The sequence below is a fragment of the Larus michahellis genome, chromosome 3 (assembly GCF_964199755.1).
Source record: "Larus michahellis chromosome 3, bLarMic1.1, whole genome shotgun sequence".
NCBI lineage: Eukaryota > Metazoa > Chordata > Aves > Charadriiformes > Laridae > Larus > Larus michahellis.
The window spans coordinates 99082717-99106005 of NC_133898.1; the positions used below are offsets into that span (position 1 = coordinate 99082717).

The following is a 23289-nucleotide window of genomic DNA, read 5'->3' on the forward strand; positions in this document are numbered from 1 at the left end:
ATAACCCTTACCAAGTTCTGTTTCTAAAACCCACAATGAAACAGCAGATACTCTACTTCACAAAGAAAACTGCTACGAAAAAAAGTCAAATCACAGACATAGAGACATTACTGTTGAAAATAGTCTACGTAGTTGTGTGTGCATGCATATTACTGACGAAATAACAAATGATTAGTGAGAAAATAAGAATTTAACATTGGGATTATAAGAATACACAGAGATAGGGAAAACACAGACTAAAGCTATTTTCAAAGCAGACCTTGAAGCAATGTGTGCACTGTGCTGAACTAGAAACCATCATTTAAGTTTCTTTAGCCCATTAGATTTGCCAGTTCACAGGTGAAAAAGCAATACACAGCTCCAGAGAAATGAAAATCTCATCTCACAACTGAGGGTTACCAGGAAACTTCTCTCACTACCCACAAGAGAGGCATAACTATTCCAAGCTAAGACACCAGGATTCATCATCCGGTGGTGGAACACTGCAACTTAAACTGAGCACTACAAAGTATTGTGGCACTTTCAATAACCGGATGTTTGAAATCAGAAATGCTCAATACATTTGTATTTCAATTCAGGATGTTGACACATACAAAACATGTATGTAAATGTGGAGGAGTAAGGATCCACAGTATACAATAGAAAAATGGGGAAAAGAGACAGCTTGCTCTTACGGTAACTACGTCTTTAAAAAACAGCATCGTAAGTAACATTCACAGTCATCATGAGGCAGGGGCAGCAAGCAGAACAGAAAGTGTTATAAATAAACATCCCAAACTTGTGTTACAAACAGTGCTAAAATTGCCACTGATGTCCCACAACCTCCTACTTGCACAAATTTTAAACATCAGCAAAAGATTGGTCAAAATCACTTTATCAGGGCATCATATATTCTTAGCGTCCATCTAGAGCTGAGAACATCACCACTAGAAAAAACAAGAATGTGATGTCCTAAGTGCATATGAAAATGTTTCAAGAGAACATTGTCATCTGTTCTGCATCTGAAACTGATTTTCATTTCAGTTACCTGGAACAAGCTTGCTGACAAAGTATTAAAAAGGTTATTCTTATTAATGATTATCAGTAGGCAGAATAGGCCTTTCAGTAATAACCCTAATAAATTAACTAGCTGTCTGTTGTGCAAACACAGAAGAGTCCTTATGCTAAAGGACTTAGAGAAATAAGAGACAACATGCGAATGGAAATTACAGACACAGTAATTGTCACTGTGGCAAAAAATCATTTCAGGAAACAGCTTTCTTTTGCCACAACACCCTGCTGGCTCATGTTTAACCCGTTGTACACCAGGACTCCCAGGTACTTTTTTTAGAAAGGTACTTTCTAGACAGTTGGCCCCCAGCCTGCACTGACATACTGGGCTATTCAACCCCACCTGTAGGATTTGCTTTTACCCTTAACTTGAGGATCCTATCAGCCCATTTCTCCAGTTTGTCCAGATCCCTCCAAAGAGCATCTCTGCTCTCCAGGGTGTTAACCATTCCCTGTAATTTGTTAGCATTCAAAAACTTCCTGAGAAGACACTCTGTCTCATCATCCAGGCTGTTAATTAAAACACTAAACAGTACTGACCCAGTATCTATCAATTAGTCATCAGCTGCAAGTTGGACCTTGTACCACTGAGGACACACTTTGGGCCCAGTCATCCAACCAGCTTTCCAGCCAACTCATTCTCCACTTCTCCAGTCCACATCTCACTCAGGCTGCATTATGTTTCCCTTTGTTCCCTTCTCTCCCTAAAGTAGAGAAAATGAACAGTCTGCTTTAAAGGGTCAGTTAGGAGAATAACGCAGTTATAACAGTGAGTTTGTTACAGGACCCTTCAGGTAAATTTTATCTTGAGTGAAATATTATGAGAAATTTTGGCTGAGTCTGCGCTATTGATCGGTTTAGATCAGCAGAGTGGTTTTGAGGTACTTTCTCCAATGATCCCCATTTGCTACGTGCTGGTTCAGTTCACTGAGATCTTTCCACGTACATAACCTAGACGTCTCCTGGAGAAAACTAAACCGCAGGCTGTGATCTACATGTCACAAAATGCACTTCAACCCCTGGGGGGACAGAAAGTATGAAACAATTACTGGTATGAACAACTTCAAAATACACTCACAATGCAAAACATCTGGTCCAGAGGACGAGACTAAATCTAGTCTGAAGTAACCCTGGAACCACACAGATACGGGGATGTCAACACTGCTTCTAGTAATTCATTCCTAAACCACCAAATTAATTGCAAGCGTAAACACAGTCAGAAGTGCTTCTGGCAATAGTGTCACTACAGATAAAGATCCAAAAAACATGCTACAGTTGGATGCAATAGCTGGCAGATTTCTTCAAGTAGTTACAAAACCAGGAAGAGGTAATAATGGTTTTGATTGGATATTGGGATACGTGGACTCTACAGAAAGGGGGATAGGAGGTGGGGTGCGGAATGTGCCACCAATTCAAATGACCAAACTGATTCAGCTCATATTTAATACAACAGACAAAAGACTGACATCTAAAAATACATCAGGGTGAACACTTGGACTGATAAAGTCATTCAAACCATAGGACAATGCTGGTAAGAAAAACAAACAACCAGAAACTGATCAGAAGGAAATTTAGGCTGTAAATTATGACTTCTCCAACAATCAAAAGAGTGAGAATCGGGACTCACCCTCCAACTAAGTTTGGATAAAAATCTATTCAGTTTTAAGAAGGAGCTTGATGTGATTACTTACAATAGCCAACATTTCATTTTACACTATTCAGAAGGTCATTAAGCTTCTAACACTATGAGACAGGCATGCTAAGATGGGTAGGCTTGAACGCACACAATCCCAAACAAACCCAGAATACAATAAATTCTAGACCTGACTTTTGGTGAGAGAAGCCATACTAAACACAATGGTAGCTCAAAAATAGGAGGTTAGTAATGAAACTAGGTGTAAGATCCCTAGGTGTAAGAAATCAGGAAAGGAGGGCAAGAAATTGGTATGGCTGAGTCAAGATCTGCTGGTCAAACTACAGGGCAAGAAACAGATGGACAGGCAGTGGCAAGAGGGACGGGTATCTTGGAAAGAATACAGGGACGCTGCCTGGTTGTGTAGGGATGGGGTCAGGAAGACAAGGCTCAGCTGGAACTGATCTCGGAAAGGGACACCACGAATAAAAAGGGCTTCTACAGGTACGTCAGCCAGAAAAGGAAGGTCAAAGAAAGGGTACCCGCCCTGACGAGCAAGACTGCCAAACTGGTAACAATGGAGTAGTAGAAAGCTAAGGTATTCAGCAACTTTTTTGCCTCGGTCTTCACTGGCAACCTCTCTTCCACACCTCTCGAGTAGATGTACCACAAGGCAGTGACTGAGGGAGCAAAGTCCCTCCTGCTGTAAGAGAAGATAAGGTTCGTGACCACCTGAGGAACCTGAACATACAGAAGTCTATGAGACCTGATGAGATGCACACCAGAGTCCTGAGGGAACTGCCTTATGTAGTAGCCAAGCCTCTCTCCCTGATATTTGAAAAGTCATGGCAGTCAGGTGAAGTCCCTGGTGACTGGAAAAGAAGGGAAACATTGCACTGACTTTTAAAAAGCATAGAAAGGAGGACCCTGGGAACTACTGACCTGTCAGCCTCACCTCTGTGCCTGGGAAGATCATGGAACAGATACTCCTAGAAGCTATAATAAGGTACATGGAGGACAGGCAAGTCCTGCCTGACCAACCTAGTGGCCTCCTATGGAGTGACTACATCAGTGGACAAGGGAAGAGCTATGGATGTTGTCTATCTGGACTTCTCTAAGGCCTCTGACACGGTTGCCCCACAACATCGTTCTCTCTAAATTGGAAAGATATGGATTTGATGGATGGACTGTTTGGTGGATGAGGAATTGGCTGGATGGTTGCATCCAGAGAGTGGCGGTCTGCGGCTCAATGTCCAGATGGGGATCAGTGACAAGTGGTGTCCCCTCAAGGGTCTGTATTGGGACCAGCACTGTTTAATATCTTCATCACTGACATAGACAGTGGGATCAAGTGCAACCTCAGCAACTTTGCAGATGACACCTAGCTGAGTGGTGCAGTTCACAAGCCTGAGGGATGGGATGCCACCCAGAGGGACCTGGACAGGGTTGAGAACTGGGCCCATGTGAATCTCATGAGGTTCAACAAGGCCAAGTGCAGGGCCCTGCACGCAGGCTGGGGCAATCTCCAGTATCAACACAGGCTGGGGGATGAAGGGATTGAGAGCAGCCCTGTGAGAAGGACTTAGGCATACCGGTGGATAAAAAGCTGGATGTGAGCTGACAATGTGCACTTGCAGCCCAGAAAGCCAACCATATCCTGGGCTGCATCAAAAGAACCATGGCCAGCAGGCTGAGGTGATTCTGCCCCTCTACTCCGCTCTGGTGAGACCCCACGTGGAGTACTGCATCCAGCTCTGGAGCCCTCAGCATAGGAAAGACATGGACCTGTTGAGGTGGGTCCAGAGGAGGGCCACAAAAATGATCAGATGGATGCAATACCTCTCCTGTGAGGACAGGCTGAGAGAGTTGTGGTTGTTCAGCCTGGAGAAGAGAAGCCTCCAGAGAGACCTTACTGCAGCCTTCCAGTACTTAAAGGGGGCCTACAGGAAAGTCGGGGACAAACTTTTTAGCAGGGCCTGTAGTGATAGTACAAGGGGTAATGGCTTTAAACTAAAAGAAGGTAGATTTAAATTAGCTATAAGGAAGAAATTTTTTTACAATGAGGGTGGTGAAATACTGGCACAGGTTGCCCAGAGAGGTGGTAGATGCCCCATCCCTGGAAACATTCGAAGTCAGGTTGGACGGGACTCTGAGCAGCCTGATCGAGTTGAAGATGTCCCAGCTCACTGCAGGAGGGGTTGGACTAGATGACCTTTAAAGGTCCCTTCCAACACAAACCATTTTATAATTCCATGAAATTAAAGATTTCCTTTTCTGCTGATTCAACCCATCATCCAAGAGCTCCACTAGCAATGTAAATATTACATCCTGTCTCCAATAAATACAAAGACAGTTCCGTAGAAAAATACTAAAACTTACCCAAATTGACAGAAATTATTGCAATAGTCACATGAATTTTCGAAGTCTTTCGAATTATTCTGGAAGCTCCCTCTCCTTGATTTCTAAGGGAACGTGCAGAGTTAAAGGTTTAGCTTGAAACCAGAGAGGTAATGTCTACTCATGCCATTTTTCTCATTATGTCAGCATTCCACCTCTCTGAACTTGCCCTGTAAATTTACTGCTTTTTAAAGAGTAAGTTAAAAAGAAACATGCCAAGTAGAGCACTGGTAATTATACTGCTGTGCTTTGCTTCTCAACTACCTTTCTGAGGAATCATTTGAATTGTAAGGTTAAGACAACCAAAAGACTTCCTTCTCTTCAGGCTCTTCTCTATTAAAGTTAACGTGCTGCCATATTCTACCTTCTCCTTCCCCACCAATTTCAGAGATTGAAAGAGGACACAGTTCAACAGACTGTGCTTTTTTTGTTGAAGTAATTAGAATATTCTCAGTGTTTTGCCAGACCTCTTAAGCCTTCCTTAATCCTCCTCTTATCATGAAGAGTGAAATTACAATTTTTCCTAAAAAGGGGACATAGTTTGTTGCATATACTTTGACTGCAAATGGTAGCAAGCATAATGTGCAATCTCTTCTGTCAGTACCAGCTTCAGGTCAAATTTAGAGAAAAGCTAGCTTTAATAAAATATAGATGAAAATTAACAGTAACATGGCAAAGATAGAGGCTAGCTAGCCAAGATATATTTTATAACAGTATTTTATGCCTCTTTCTCCTGAGCAACTTCCCAATCCTACTTGTTTTTTGTATCACTCTTCCCTAAAATAGCCACCTCAGAGGGTTAGTACAAGCTGGAGGAACTATGTGCATCCCAAAACAATGAAATTTTCCCATTACTTTACCTTCATCAACTCACCCTGACAAAAACAACTAAACAAAAAAACATTCCTACCAAGAACAATAACCCCCCTTCACCTGCCTTGAACTATACCAAAGTTAAAAACTAGAACGTATCTTCTTATCACTAAAATGTTTCTAAGTAGTTATTTTACAATGTTTTGGAAAAAGGAGCTATCATAAATCAACACTGATATATATTGTTCCCTGCCTGCAAACACTGACACAGCCTCAACCAGATTTATCTAAAACAAACATCATAAGAACTACAACAGTGACATGTATTTTTACTGCAGTCTGTTAGAAGACTGACAGAAGGGCAATGTACCACAATGCTAGATGACCAATAATCTTTAACACTCGAAAATAAGCTACAAAGGATTATTTCCTACGAAGCAATGGGAAAGGACGACCTTAGAAAGTAATCTGAGGACAATCAGGTAACATCAAATGAAAGGAATGTGAAAAAGCCTTCTACAGAGACGAGCCGGAATACGAGGAGGTCGTGAGAGTCTAATGAGGCAGTGTGGAGCCTTCTCTAACTGTGGAGGTACAGCACAGTGTGAGAAGGAAGAAGGTAGTGAAGTTCTCCACCGCCAAACTGATAAATTAATAAGTTAATTGCAGCAGCAACATTTTTAAAAGATTGAAGAGAAACACGTACCATATTTCAAATAAAAGGCATCACAGAAATTAAGATATGAAAGGGTAAAGGCCTAGATCAGAATACAATCTCCCCTCCAAATCTACAGATCTTCCCTATTTTCCAATTTGAAAAAAAGCATTTTATTACAATTTAGGTTTTAGGCCAAATTATTTGGAGTATTTTATTCCTAGAAAGTATTGCCTTTCCAATAAGGAATAAAGATTTTTCAAATCACTATAAAAATGGTCAGTAATACATGAAGCAACACTACATGACAGTACGCATTAAGGTCTTTCCATCAGCCATCCACCACAGTAAGGTTTGAAAGAATGCACTACCTACCCTCTTTGAAACAAATCCACATTGAAGAATTTGTGGAGCTCCACGGAGAATTCTACCATAGCCTGAACTTCACTCATGTTTATGAGGATGAAGAAGTCAAAACTTGTCAGCACCTTAGTTACTGAAAACAAACAGAAAACAAACTTTTTAGAACACAAGCTGGGGATAATGACTATATGGTCCTTAAAAAGGACAACGCTATGTACAATTTTGCACAGCTTCCTTAGATATACATGTCCTGGGTAAACAAGAATACAGGATGTACCAAATCCTGCCCACAGTAACTTCTCTTTGTTGTGAAGGAATCAACTGTTATCAGAGAAGTATCACAGCACACCATCAGCATAATACAAACCTGGCACTTACTGATACCTCCATACTGCAGCTCTGCTCCGGTTCTTGGCTGCAGAGAGGGGAAAAATACTGCCAACAAGGAGAAAAAGAGCATGGTCTGCTTCCAGCCCTTGTTGAAGCAGAATGACCATGCATCTAGCAGTGCCTCAACTCTGACATGAGGACGGGGACAGCTGAATTACAGTGTGGTCCAACTGTGCAGAGAAAGTGTTTGACCAGGGCACGTAGGGCTTTAGATGGAGAGCTTCTAGAGGGAAGGCAGGAATCAAGGAGCACAACGTGCCCATTTTTAGTCAATCTTTGTTAGTAGTAATGTGTTAATTCTCACTGTCTTCTTCGCAGCCACAGACTGGCACCTTTCTGCTAATTTAAAACTGCCTGCTGATACTTAAATTAAAATCCTACAGGTTTTAATGAGTTCTACTGGTTTTCCTTCAACGCTATCAACTGGATTAATAAAATAGACTACACTTTTCTGCAAACACTTGTCATCAAATTTCCCAGTTCCTGCAAGCACTGTCTTCTTTGAGGAACAAACCAACCAAAAAATCTAGATCAGACTACCTTTCACGCACATTAGTCCATCTTCTGGGTCTAACACGCAAGCAGTAAACGTAAAAAAAAAAGCTAGCCTGGCTGGAGCTTGAATGGATTATGGGGTTTTTTTTTGTTTCTAAAATTTTGAACATGCATTTGGGTGTTTGCACTACTGAGACTGAAACAGAGTAGCTGGCAAAAAAGAAAAGTCATTGCCACAGCGGCTATCAGTCACCTGAAACCAAAGGTACCTTTATGGGCTGCCTCTAGCCTACCAACTAAATTATCTTGGCATATGACTCAAGATAAGATTTACCTTTCTGTATCCACTCTAGAGGAGCTGGAAGGCGTCAAGCACCACAGCACAGGTCTAGATTTTTAACTATAAACAAGAAGTTAATTCTGACCTTGGTTTAACAGCCAATACAAGGACTATGCATGCACTTTACAAAAATACAGAAACAGTATGTTACTGAAGTAACAGAGGACAGTGAAAGAGGAATTTTGCTTCTGAAGCTGAATTGAATATGAAGAACTCAGATCAAGGGTCCTTACTGCAAGATCAGAACTACAGCATCTAGATGATGCAATTAGTCCAGCTTGTCTAAAAATCCTGTGTTCATTCAAATTTCAATCAAGGGACTTCAACAGATTAATTGAATGATGTCGCAAGTTTTGCTACAGTATGCAGCGCTAGGACAATTCCCTCTTCCACTGCTTTGTCTATAGGATTGTGTAGGGATGTCCTCAGTGGTCTTTAAAGCTAGAATCAAGAAGTTCTACACTGATCTTCTGGGGTTACCATACTGCGTTATCACATGTGCCTCACCTACCATGACACAAGCATATCTTCTGCAAATGGAACCTGACCTGCCACTGAGCAGAGACACAGAGATCCCAGATCTGCCATGACCCTTTGCCGCTAGGCAACAAACCTTGCGGTATGTGCATAAAACCTGCGATGAAACTGTTCAATACCTTAGAAAGGAGCTCACTTTAAAACACTCAGGAAAAAGCAAAAGGACTTAGACAAAGGATGCCATGGGGCAGTCTCATCCAGCTTGCATTTTGATGAAACCACACTTTCAAGGGAGGAAGCCATTGCACGCCTCTGACTCCCCAGCACAATGAGCGGCACTGTCTACGTCCCTGAACAGTTTGCCTCCACTAAAAGAAGGGAAAATGTTCCTGCAGGAGCTGTTGGGCCAAGCAGTCACTTCCAAGTGCTTCAGGGTCCGTTAATTCCCCAATAGGAAAATTCATAACAATCCAGAACTAGTGCAATTAGACAAGTTTGAAGGTCCATTTTATAAATGAGTTAATTCAACAAAAAAGCTAAGAGAGCAACATCTTGCATTACTGCCAAAAGGGCTGTCCAGTGAACTTGTGGTATTTCTATTGTGTCTAACACGGCTCCAGCTGGGGCTACTCCCTCCCTCCTCAGTCCGGCTGACTTAGCATCCCCAGCCAGCCCACTAAAAATTGCCTGGGCAGGCAACCCCTGCAGACGGAACACAGGGTCCAGCAAACACAGTGCCACATGTTTTAATCCAGTAATACAGCCCTCACTCAGCCACCAACAGTATTTTGAGAACTGGCACCCATGCCTTGCTCCAGTATCAACTGCAAAACCACTAAGAAATACCAAGCCACAGTTCACAAAACTGTGCATCCAGAAAGCAATGCTGCATGCCACCGCAGGTACCGGGGACTGCAGTCTATCAGCTGAGCTTTGAGGATGGCTTTTTTTTTTGCCAAGCATCAGCTTGTTCCACGTGCACTCTAACCTGGGAGAAGGGGAGCATTCACTGCCCTGAGCTGACATAAACCAAACCACTATTTTCTGTCAAAGTCTTTCACATCACTGCAAAGGAAAGCAGTGTTCTTTGAACTATATAATAGAAAGTGTTGTGCAGAGATTAAATATTTTAAAGGATAAACTCAAACTTAGACAATGTCTTTAATTTTCGTTTGCTAACCATACAAAAGCCAACAAAAAAGTTAAACTCACGTAAAGTATTTCGTTTTTATAGATACCATTCAAATGTACAGCTAATCTTCACTAATTTCAATGACATTAAATGTCCACAACTCATTTTAACACTTAATGAGTTTATTGGTGTATTTTATAGCATATAATTAGCACTTGGAAACCACGCTATTGAACTGCACGTTTGTTCTGTCTGCCTGTAAGAAGCAGAAGAATCCTTCGGTAGGAGCTCTCTATATACGTGCAACAGAGCTTAATGCAGCACACACACATGTATCAGAAGACCTGATAATACATAAGAAGTGTATCCTAACACACAGGTTAGAACAAACAGAGGGTTTCATAACCTTTGGTAGCTACTTAGCACTTACAATCAAAACAGCATTTCAATACTCAAAATTATTTAACCACTGAGACTGAACGTCTCCAATAGTTAAAAAGTCAGTTAAAGCCAATTGATCCTATACTGAGGGCCAAAACTTTACTTCCCTTCACAATTACGGGGGTTTATTTATTTTCTTAAGTTGGAAAATCTCCTACATATCCTGGCCAGTCCAGGCTGTCCCCACACTAGCTCAGCACTTATTTAGTTATCCAAACTAATCTTTTCTGAGGCCGCAACACAAAATGGATCACAGGATATCAGATTTTAAAAGACCATCAGAAGGAAAAAGGGCTTCTTGATTCTGTTTTTTTCTAAATTGATCGTTTTAGTGATACTTTAGAGCAGCTGCATCAGAGCACCTGCAAGTGCAATGAAAAGACAGATGGAGGTGTACAGAAACCTCCTAAACCAGCTTTGTTCTCAGTGCAATGCTTATGTAATAGTGCCATTAATCTAGCTACTTGTATTGGGAACTGTAAGACAATGCTAAGAAAAAAACCCCATATATGTTCAAAGAATGTCTTACCTCCACTGGTAGATACTCCATTTTAGTATGTTAATTAACCAATCTTCCAGTTCTTCACTATTGCTGTCAAAAACATACTGCTTGAACTAAAAAACAAACAAACAAAAAAATGTTTTACTAAGAGCAATATCTCCAGAATTTTTCCGTACTCATGTTTTTTATTCTCTTTTCCTGTGTCCCGTAACAGCCCCTATCATGTCCCCTCCAATAATCATACATGTTCCGCCTACCAGCATTCTCCAATCTGCCCTCAGTTCCTGCACTGCAGTTTTCGGCTTTCTGCAGGTGTAGCAGTCTGACACTTATTTTTCCAAAATAAAATAAAAAAATAAAACTTCTTGTGAAGCCCATGCTCTGGCAAAGCTGACTTGCCATGTTCAGCCAAACTATCCCTGTCTTCACCACGGAACTCTGAAATCCAGCTCCCAGAGGACCCCGGTACGCCCCCAACCGCCCCACAGCCTCCCCGATCTCCAGAGAGACTCTCAGCTCACCAGCAGCAACGTAGCATTGAGAAAGTAGGAGGATATTCTGTCTTGAGTCATCACATACAGCTCATGCCCCCACACAGTCCTACATAGCTACCAGGGAGGAGACAACTTACAAGAATAGGTCAGATGAAATTGTCCTGGTAAATTTTGTGTCCCTTCTCCTCAGAAGACTCAGGAGACAAAATTCAGGGGACAAGGCTGAGAGCCCTAAGACCAAGAACCCACTTTCTTAGAGCAAACGTTACAGGTAGGTCAATGCAATCTAATATTCTGAAGCTCTCCTTGAAGCCCCTGCTAAACCACTACCTTAAAATTGTTAAGAATCAGTCTATCTCCCCTGTATTCCTAAAGTATTAGGGTATTTTAAAAAATACCCTAAAAAATTACCGAAGTCTCCCTTTTATCTGATGACCTGTACATTTAGGACATAAAGAGAAGAGAAAGCTTAGTTATCTCTTCTTAGATGAACTTTGCATCTTTTCTGTAGGTATGTTTAAGACAAATAAAAACACAAAACCTATCACAGCTTGTGCAGGCAAGCTGTGAAACTAGTTTTGCCTTAGGTTCAGAGAAGAAAACAGAGAAAGCAAAGCATCAAAACCCACATTATCTGAAATTTTTTAAAATAGAAATCACTTGTGCGTGTCATGTGTGATATTATATCTTTGATACCACAAATTATCTATTATGCCGCAGTAAAATCCTGATACCATAACGCCGCATCAAAATGGCACCGACATTTATTCCATTTGTTCAACAATGCAATACAACCTGTGTTACACCAGTTCTCTTTTTAAAAGGGCTAAGTTATTTTTTAAGAGCGAGAGAAAACACACAAAGTCCTAAATACTTGAAATTGTTCTAGCCTTAGATCTAATATTTTATATTCAGTGGAAGTCAAAAGCAAAAATACAGAATACTACAAATGAAAATAAAACAAAATGTTTATTTTCCTTCAGTTTTCTTCTAGCTGCTCATTTAACAGTCTTCAGATAATTTTTTTCTTCTACGTTGCTGCAGGAGCTTTGTACACCTCCATCCCTGACCTTTTTTCCCCATCCTTTTCTCCGTTATGCTCAGAGATCCAAGCACCTGCCAACACAAATTCAGCCATCATCTATCTCTGTGCTGATGACTCACAGGTTTGTCCCCCCACCTGAGAACTGTCTTCAATTCCAATTTTAGCCGTTTCTTGGACACGGTCTTCACCTGAAACTCAATCTAGCAAAAAAAAGAGTTCTTGACTTGACCTGCACGGCTATACCTAATACCTACTTTCTAAGCATGCACAATAGCACAATCTGACTGTAAACCTAGACGGTATTTTTCATTTAGTTTTCTCTGGGTTCTCATAGACTTTGGCAAGACTGTGCACAAGACCTGCCAAATTTTTCTGCATGTGATTAGAAACATGTCCCATCTATCCATACAGCAAAAACCCATCCAAGCTAATATCCTTTTTTGTTTTAATTACTGTGAGGCTGAAAAAGCATAATTCACTGCATGTATTAGTTCAGCATGGTGCTGCAAAGAACCAGCCTGTTATTTTGATCACTTCACCTCTCTCTCTGCATCCCCTGCAGAGAGAGCCTGGACTCCAGCATAACCCTCTTGTCCTCCTTTGAAATCCTTTTGCAGCTGTGCAGCACCAGGTATCACAGTGTTCTGGTTGAAGACTAGAGCTTCCCAGCACTACAAATAAACCCTGGCTCTCTGCAATTAAAAAGGTGAGGGGGTAGAAAAGAAAGGCTAATTTTATTTTGGACTGCATAATCATCATGTCGTAAAACAAGGAAACAAACAAAAACCTCTTAAGTGGCGGTATCTAGGAGACCTTATTCAATTCATTATCCCAATTTTTAAAGGGAAACATTACTATCACTCAGGAGAAGGCAACAGAATCCTGCTTAATATCAGGATTTATTCATAAATTATTTTTAAAGCTTCACAGTTATAAATAATTATATGAATGTAAATAACCACAGTTACTTAAATATAGTTAAACAATGACCTAATTTCATGGGCTCAGGGCAAAACCCAACTATTACAATTTTCTTCTTGCCTGGTTCTCTAAGCCTAGATTACTTCCCAGACAGCCATTACAAGGTTTGTTTCACCATTTCTAAAAAAGCTAATGCAAGATATCTATGACATTTTAACGGGCTAGATAAACAACCAGCTTAATCAAGCATTAAAATTCAAATTTTCCTACTTTTTGCTTTAAACTTAGCACCAATATCTGGTGCTCTGTGCAGCACACTGATAAAAACAACACACTACTTTGAGCTGACAACTTGATTATTCCCACTGAGCATCGAAGTCATTAATACGTTGCATTTATTTCTTTTCTTCTCCCCTATTAATAGATCATGTATGTGATACAGTAATTCATCTTGAACATTTATTAGGCTTATTCCCTTCTATCCTAGCATTGGTCTTTGTCTGTCTGACAAATGACATGATGTTATTTCTAAGCTTCTTCATTAAAAAGTTTAATATGAAAAGTTCTGTGAGCAGCACAGTTAAGAGCTTGCTTTCCTAGCGATGTGTCCTTCTGCCTCCACCAGGACAACCCCCTACCTTTCATGGCCCCTTGACCAGGCAAAAGATCACACATCCCACAGGTACGATGAAGCTATATCCACAGCAACTGGCCAGCTGCTGAAAAACAGACCCCATGCTAGCCAGCTTCTGTATTTTTTCTCCCAGTAAGGGCACTAACTTCTCTTCAGCCACCAATTTACACTAAACACTCTGTGAGCCCTTCTCCTCTTCCACATGAAGCTGAACTGAGCAATGGTTTCAACAGTAATTTGTGAAGAAAGAGGAAACAGAACATGAACAAACGAAACTGAATGTTTTTTGTTTGCCTTTTACAAAGACTTCCCCTAAAAAGAAAACCCACATTTTAAAAGTTATGATTAAAAGGGTATGAAATAACTGGCACAAATGTGGCTGCCTTTGAGTCAGAACCAGCAAAATGCAGCATTTTCATGAAAAGCAGTGGCAGCTCAGGATATGTGCTACCACATTAAGCCAGCCCTTTGTCCCGCTTTGGTCCTGTGCACCGTCTGGGTAAGAAAAAAGGAACCAAATACTACTATACCCTCATGCTTAAGAAGCAAGGGGAGCGGACAGTGTGTACCAGCAGTTAAACTGCCCATTCACCATCAAGCTACCTTAACAACAGTGATGAAAATAAAGATAAATACCTCTAACTAAAGCAGAAGTAATGTATCCAGAAATACATCTGTAAATCAATTAATTACTTTGCTTGTAATTTTCAATTAATGCAATCAATCTATCTTTTCCTAACAATCTATTCAGAAGAGCAATACAGGGGAAAAAGAAAAATCAAGTGCTTACTCTAAGTACTTAATTAAAAGTCTTCTGGAACTTTACATTAAAAGCATATAATGATCTTACAGTAAACTGAGAAAAAACATAAATTGCAAGCTGTAGTATTTCGGCTTAAAGAACAAATTGCACAGCTTAATACATTCACCTTCTCATAATCTCAAGAATTTATGAAGGATGCACTATGTAAGAAAGAATAAAGTAGGAGAGGAAAGCTTACTGATTGATTCTGCCCAACTGAACAGATTCTTCATAAAATATTAAGGGTCTATTTTAGTGTACTTAAAACATACTTCATTTTCCTACTTACACAAAGGAAGAAAGCGGTATCTCTTCGAATTCCATGCCCCAAGCAATGCCATTAAATAAAAAATAACTCTCACATGGATGGATTAATCTGGCATTAAAATGTCTGCAATGACTGTTAATGTCATTACTCCGCTACACTTTATGAATCAGAAGAGCGCCCAGAAGAAAGTTGTTGCAACTTCTTCCTCACCCCAAGCAAACTTATAGTCAAAAAAATGAAGCTTTGATTTCAAGAGAAATGAAAAATAAATCTAACTGTACACATGCTCAGTAAATTATTTTAATAGGTAATAATTCCATATTATTGTCTTCTGTAAATAAAACAGAGCACAATTTACCGAGTTGAGTCATTGTTCCAATATCTGCTGTGAGGTCATGGTTTGAAAAGACAGTAAATACTGTTTAGACTCGACAGGCTGATTTTGTATTGGAAGCCTTTATGCCAAATAGTTACTGTCTTTCCTCCCACAGTCGGCATTAAGTCAGCGCAAATGATATACTGTGTACTCTTATTAACTTAAGAAATGTGATAGCTTGCCTGCTTGATCAAAGTTACATTAGGAGATAATATGATAGTAAATCTGATCCTGGATCAGTGGTCACAAAACCACTTCCTTGGTAGTTCCTACACTAATATCATCTGTGGTGATAGGCTGGATGGGCCAACATGGAAAAACAGCGACTCTGCTAGCACTTTGGTACAGATATGAGTTATTTTAGAAACACATGTAAGTACTGTATCAAAGCCTATTTTATTTTTCATCACCTAATGTTAATAACCTAATATAAAGTCAGTGGATTTGGGGCTGGCTTTACAGTACTACATCTTTAAAAATATATTTCTTGATTTCCCTTTTTTTCCTTGTGGTTTGGCTTCCAGCTTCCTACCATTTTAACACAACAATTTGAGATGAGCATTATAGCACATAAATTCAGGTTAAAAGTTTGATTCTTTGACTTTCGATGCAAAAATCTAAAAACTCTGGAAATATAAAATATTGTTTTCATCTTCTTACAATTTCTGTCCACTGCCTTTATTCTATACCCTCCAGAGAAATGTCATAGATTATTATTTTGTTCTTCCTTTGTTAATGATTTTCTGACCACAGGTCTTCTCAGAGCCTCCCTGCAACTCTTCTGTTACACTAAACGTGCATTAATTTTACAGCCAAATCCATACTATTCTAGTACGAAGTGCAATTTAGTTACAGTTGTGTGATACAAACATAAAGCTGAGGGACCATTAAGCAGTCTGCCGTTGCAAGCAACAACCTAACATGGTCATGGAAAAGTATTTCAGAATGTGCATTAAAGCTTTTCAAAAACATACTGTAGCAAACAAACATCTACATGTTGGTTTGGAGTAAGACTTTAAGCTCTCGCTCCTTGTTTATCTTCATATTGACCAGCAGAGGAAGAGCCATACTTTTCTCTGCAACCTCAGGTGGCATCTCCAGCAACTTATTTGGTGCTCACCTCCAAATCTAAGAGCACTAAGTTGAAACATGTGTAACCTTCTAAGTTTACTTAGCTATTACCAAAACAAGTCAAGGACTGGATTTTAATACTCTGTCCTTGATGTCCCCCACTCTCTTTTCAACCATTGAAGCCTAGAGCAAACCAGATCTGACCTAACAGCCTACCAGCATCAAAAAAATCAACAAAAAACCAAACCAACAAACCAAATCGACAAAAAACCCCAAAACATCCAAATAAACAAGCACAAAATAAAATTAAATCACTCCCTGCTTTCCTTTATCTGCTTTAGAAAAGAAGGGACTAAACACAGTACATAGAGCACTGTGTGTGCTTTTTGATCAACAAATGCTCGGCAAAAGAAGTTTCTGAAGAAACAAGTGTCAAGTAAAGACAACAATGATCAGCAGTGATGGACAACTGTGATGGCAGCCTCAACAAATCGAGCAGAACTCAGCACAGGAAGAATGGATGCCAGCAAGCACCATGAGAAAATAGCACATTATGTATTCTCAGCGGAAAAGTCTTTAAAGGATTTCTCTCTCCTACCCTTGGAGGCTTGCTCCCACCCACCCCACAAACAGCCATCTCTGCAATTGTGCCGGCAGTTGTGGGGCGCAAAAAAAGCCACCACCGCCAAAACAAACCTTTACAAGTATTTTGAAGGCTAGTTTGTAAGTTTTTGGGGTTTGGTTTTTTTATGCAAACCACAACATTTCACTCACTTAAATACAGCACAGCTCCACAAACAGCTGCACTGATACCTCTGAAAGAGTACGCCAATATTAACATCTAACCCTGAAGACGTGAGCAAGGGCATGGCAAGAATTTAAGCGAACTTTGCTCATGAAACTACACGAGGTCTTTCACACCAGCAACAGCTTCAGAAGTTTCTGCCCCAGGTGCTCATTCCCATCTTCACAGCATCCATACATCGCCCCCGCAACACTGCCAACACAGTGCTCATGGGACAGCATTTTAAAATGAATTAGTTACCGTTTTAGAATCATCTATTTTTGCAGGGCTTGATCAGATCGCTTCCTTATCCTGTTTCAAAGCACAGCTCCACAAATAGTAGTGCCACAGCAGCGATGGGGAAGGGAAGGAGAGGGGCAGCAGGATGCAGCGGTTCCTCTGGCCGGCTCTGCCCTCAGCGCGCCCGGCTCCTTAAGCCACGGCCTGGGCCCAGCAAAGCAGAGAGGTTCAAGCGGCAGGGCGAGAGCAACTGCCCCTTCCCACGGCCATTCCTGAGGCGAAACACCCTCCATTCCGTCCCATATTCACTTCAAAAGTTCGAAGAGGAAGGAGACAGTACTCTCCTACCCCTAGGGAAGGACACAGACCCAGAGCCCAAGAGCCAGCCCAACCTCTCCCCTGCTCAGCACGGCACATCCCGTTCCCTCCTCACAGGCCTAGCTTCAACCTGGACCTGGGATATTTCTTTCCTGAAGGAGGCATGGGAGGCTTGGAAAGCCGAGCAGCTTCCAGCAGCTTTGTCCCAACAGGCCCAGAAACACGCTCTGCTCACAGAGTTACCATCCGACAGACCTGGTGTCAGGGGACCGGAACCATTTTTGCTGAAGAAGGGCTCTTCCACTCCCTGTCATGGAGGAAGAGAGGGACACGGCCACCCTGGTCACCGCAGCCTGCCCACCGCAGCCCCACCAGCTGCAGCCCTCTCAGTACTGGCATTGCTTCCCCCCTCACTACAGTGCCAAAATGAAAGTTACTTAAAAGAGTCCCTACTAAACAGGCAAATACAACAGCCTTCTCATATTCAAGTTTTGCTTCTGTTTATTTTGCGTCTTGAAGGCCTTATGCCCCTCCTACCTCCCCCTCTCTGCATGGCATTTAACTGACAGAGCAACGCTGCTGCCGCGTGAGAAGCTGCCAAAAAGACTGACACAAACTTAAAACGGCATAGCTCTGTTTCCAAAATGACACACTCAAAATAAAACAAGTCTAATGATCACCTTCAGTAGTTTCAACAGGTAGACTTGAAGGGTTACATCAAAACAAAGCAGTAAACTGATTTTTGAATTAGCTTGAACTGTCACCAGTGTTATTTCAACAATTTTTTACTGTTTTATATGGAACAGTTTTTGTTCACTCCTTTTCTCCTACAATTTACTTGTCATATTTTTTCAGAAATTCTTGTACAAACGTTTTGTAATCATTAAATCCCTTATATGCTGCTTTCAAATGTGCTACAACTAGAACAAGCAAAACCACCTATTAAATACAACATAACGCATCCAGGGGAAAAAGACCCAGCAACTGTGAACCAAAGCCATCAGATGTTTTCCCTAGCCTGCCAACAATGTAGCTGTTTTGTTTTCAAACAGGTCCTTGTTCCCTCTTGTCCTACCTGAGAAGGACAAACCGACAGCTGACCACACTGACCAGCCATGGAAATTCATCTTTTCATCTAAACTCCATCAGCTTTTACACATTTAATCAGTCAAAAGGCAGGTACACATCTGTTGGAGTCTCTAGTCAACAACCCAAATTCAGACCAAACGTTTGTCACATCAGCTGACATTCAAATTAATTTCAGAGCCATACAATGTACTTTCCACATATTCTTAAGAATATGCAAAGTAAAATCGGCAGCAGGTAAAACCCAATGGGTTTAGGAGTTTAAGTAGACCTCCTTGCAGCAGCAAGGGCTTGCATTAGAAAAAGAAGTCCAGCCTGACAGAATGGCCACAAACTTGGAGATTTAAGTTTTGACTTCCACCTTTAGGTCTAGTACTGACCTCAACTGTTACAAGGTTTTTTCCTCTATGCTGTTTTACATGTAAAGCAGTAAAATGTATGTTTTCTACTATCTATGCCTCATTGTTTTGGCACTTCAAATATCCTCAATACCTTGGCATATTTAGACCTAAATTATTTCACTGAGGTGAGAGGTTTAAGGTCAGAAGTGCATGAAACCATAGGTCCCAGAATTACCTGATAGCTTGCTTCATCTCAGAATTTGCCCATAAAATTCAGAAAATCTTTTTTAAAAAAAAGGTATGCATTTATAGAAAGCTAGATGGGCCACATATAAATAGGCAGGCAAGCAATATATACTGTAGTTTAAAAGTACTAGATAAGCAAATACCTCTACTACTAAAAGACAGCAGCATTAACAACACTATTTAGTTGCAGTTCTTTTTTACATGGAAATATACAATCATTATGCAGAAAAATCCTCAAGTGACGACTGAACTGACAGCCTGGGAAGAAAGTACAGTTTCTTTGAATAATACTTCTTAAACCTGCAGAGAAGGAAATACTATTAGATTTCTCTTGTGAGTTTAAACAGAAAGAAGATAAAAGATATACTGCAAGCCGTTCTGATACCAAAATTTAAAGGGAAACCTTGCTTATTAACTTTAGAAAATCATTTAAAGCATAAAGATAATTTAGGGGGTTTTATAGCCAGAAAGCATCTTATGCTCATCTAGCTTGACATCCTGTACACAACAGGTAATGAATGACCCATGTCATGATTGCTAACAGGGATAGATTCACGCGGTTACAACACGTGAACAAGGTTGTGATTATAGTAAGCAGAGCTAGATCTGAAAAACAAGACAGCTTATTATTTCAAAATGTCAAAAGTCAAAGGTAAGGCTTCCTGCACAACTGATAAATGCTGTAGATTTTTTTCTTCTACATTCTAAGAATTTGGGGGTGTGGTGTGCAGAGGTTTGTGATTTATTTCATAACTGAGATTCAGCAAACTATATGCATACATATATATATATGTGTATGTGTATATATATATATGTATACTTGTATAGTATTAGACATAACAAATGTTTAACTTTCCACTGGAAAATTAAAAATAGTAAAAAGTATATGTTTTCAGTATTCCTGATATAAGTCATGCAATGCAGAAATGAGGAAATTTTAAATTTATTTTTAGTAAGAAAAATTGATAAAGGAGACCTCATATCTTGTTTCCGATAAAATTCCTTGCAAAATATAAAGTTCAAGATTCTTAGCACCGAAAATGTTTCCAGTTCCAAAACCTCTGAAGAAAATCCATTAATAAAAAGAAGACAGCACTGAAACCACCTAATGACAAATAGAACTGATGTCGTATCAATCCGCTTTAGCGTTCTCAACTTTTGTTCTGCTTGTAAGTTGAACTCTGCGAGGTTTCATTCTGTTCCTTATTTCTCTGCCTGTTCTTTCCAAGAATAGTGCTGTCACCAATTTCCTGCTTGAAGTAAACACAATTTGCTCACCTGACTTCTCTTGACCCCAAACTATGGCAAACTTATTTCCTCTCTTTCAGACTTTTTTTCTTGTATACACTTTGTTGTATACTCTTGTTACCACAAATGTTCCATGTATTGTTCTTTGAGGAAGACAATTTGTACGACAGACTTCTACAAATATCAGCAGCACTGCATTACCAACATACCAACTGCTTTTGCTAGAAATGAATGCATAAATATTTAACTGCTGTGTTCATGCTTCTACACTGACGTAGTTTTCTATACACAGTTCTTCATGAGATATAGCCCATGAATGAACGTGATCAAAACATGCTTAGTAAAATGCTGGAGTAGGCCAAAATCAGCAGATGCTTACCAAACGTAAAAGCACGTGTCTTGCCACGCAGAAAACATACAGTGCATGAATGTCGACAGAACGTAAGGATGTACTTTACTGTTTTGCCTAGCTGTGGCAGAAAAACACAGAAGTAGCATTTATTCAGAAACACCGTCTGACTGTAGCAAGCTCACAGGGAGAAGAAAAAGTGGCTTTTTAGTGGATTTAACCAATCAAACCCAGTCTCTTGCTCCCGATTTAAAACAGTCAGTCTTGAAGGTTCCTATATAGGATCCTATATCCTACATAAAAGCATTTGAAGGTTGCTATATAAACAAACTTTTAATTTCAAAAAGAAGTATTGCATTTTCCAAGCTTTTTCACAAGGAGGGAAAAATGAATGCAAGATCAAATAATTCACAATTCAGGAAACTGTAAGTTATGCTCATAGTTTAAGCAAAAAAGAAATTGAATTGTTTTACTTAACATGGATACCTATTTTGGCTACATGCTCTCTGAGCCAATGGCCTGTCAGAGGTACCTGACATACAACAGCAGGCTGGCAAAACAAATATCCATCATCAACAATCGCTGGTCAATACACAGATGCTACTCATCTATCCTGCCATGAAAACAATTAAAGCACTAGCAAGACCGTATTTTTCCACGGAGAGGAAAAGGGGAGGGGGGAACCCCACACAACAAAAATGCAACTCTTCCACCTCGATTAACAGGAGGGTATATTCTGCCAAGCCAACCCCATAGGGACTGGGGACAGAAAAGGAACAAAAGAATTTCAAGACAGAAGACACAAAGCATAAAATGAATCATTTACCAGGCAAGGGTGAGAAGCACCGGTACGTATCAACAACAACTTCAAACACTGAAACAAAGTCAACAGTAACAAGAATCTACAACCTTTTATTATAATTCTCATGCTGAGGTCCATCTTTGATACCAGTTTAACTTTCACATCTGTTCAGGACAGCGCCCAGGCCGGCAGAGAGACACAGGCACCAGAAGTCCCAGCACTACATGAATAAACATTTAGGTAGACTGATATAGATATCTAGGTTCTCTTCAAAGAAATAAAAAAACAACAGCACAAGAGTCAGCGTTACAGACAGGGCTCCCCTATCTACTACCTGCAGTAGTTCAAACCACAGTAATCTGCTTCGCCCTTCTGCCAGCATTTGCTTTCCTGTCCACCTCGACAGCCAGCCAGATGGCCTAGGCACACCTATCCCATCCTAACCACTTCCAGCACCCTCAAAGAGAAGCTCGCACCAAAACATCAGACCCTAACCTGGTGAGAGTGAGATGCTGATGGAAACATCCTGTCACTGGGTGTTCACATCTTAAAACCACAACAATCAAGTCCACTAGAACTTGCCAGAGTCTTCCTTGGTGGGGAACTGACTAGCAAAGTCAACAGGAAACACTAGAAAGAGAGATGGATCTTGATTTTTCACATCGCTCCGTGCTTGGGAACTGTATTCACTAATTCTTCTATGTGGGATAAAATGCAACAGACAGTCCTAGAACTGAGCTTTGGAACACAGATACTTCCAAGGGAAACGTTACAACCACAAAACTAGAGTGCCAGGTAACAATTTCACAGCCTTCATTGGGGCGTCAGTGGCTTCAGAAAAGACGCTGGGGCTTATTTCTGATGAAGCCCGAACAGAACCCGAGGTGTTATTTTTCAGGTTTTGCTGAATTCAGAACTAAATTCTACAATAATGGAATCAAATTGAATCAACAAATGTGTTGGGTTGTCTGGCACATTCCACAAAACACAGTTCTGAAGACAGATTTAGGTTGCTGTGTGCGCTTCACTATTACTGATTACTACTCATGCCAAACCTTACCCAGGCCAGTCACACTGACTGTAATTTAAAGTGAAAATAACAAATCAACTTTATTAATAAAGCAGTTGTTAATTTAAGAACTAAAATAATATGCTCACATATTATATCAACCAACTCTTACCAGTTTTACAGGATTGTATTTCACACAAAGGAAATTTAAATCCGTCCAAATAATGAGCTCGAATTCATGTTCTGAAATTTTTATTGATTACTGAAGGAAAGCTTAAGAACTGACTTATGCTTCTTACAGGGTAAAAAATGAGAAGTGGGAAAAGGAAAATATATTTGGCCATCCAAGGAGAGCGCTGACTAAGATTTATAGCTGAGCTCCGACATACCAAATGCAGGTACTCAGCCTGCAACTACTGGCACAGGCGTATGGAAGAAACAGAGCAAGATGACAATTCTGTGTTTCACTTAAAAGTATTTGCAAAAATACAACCCGAGCCTGTATTATTGTTCACTGCCTATAGAACAGTATTTTCAGTTCTAAGGGGGAAAGAACTGTTGAATGGA

The 23289-nt window shown here is 40.4% G+C and overlaps 1 protein-coding gene across 3 annotated transcripts in view; it reads right to left on the reverse strand.

The window, feature by feature from the left end:
- The window catches only part of FAM135A (family with sequence similarity 135 member A), an 87015-nt gene extending 66010 nt beyond the window's left edge, over positions 1-21005 (reverse strand). The window contains exons 1-3 of one of the 3 annotated variants that reach the window (XR_012586325.1): positions 20942-21005; positions 10716-10801; positions 6924-7044 (exon numbers count right to left, since the gene is read on the reverse strand). Coding sequence is in view for 2 of the 3 variants with exons in the window: in XM_074581442.1 (XP_074437543.1) it covers positions 6924-7000 (77 nt within the window). In the remaining variant the exon portion in view is untranslated. The remainder of the gene's footprint in view (positions 1-6923; positions 7045-10715; positions 10802-20941) is intronic. The other 2 variants (XM_074581442.1, XM_074581443.1) reach the window with 2 other exon arrangements.
- Between the last annotated feature and the right edge of the window lie 2284 nt (positions 21006-23289).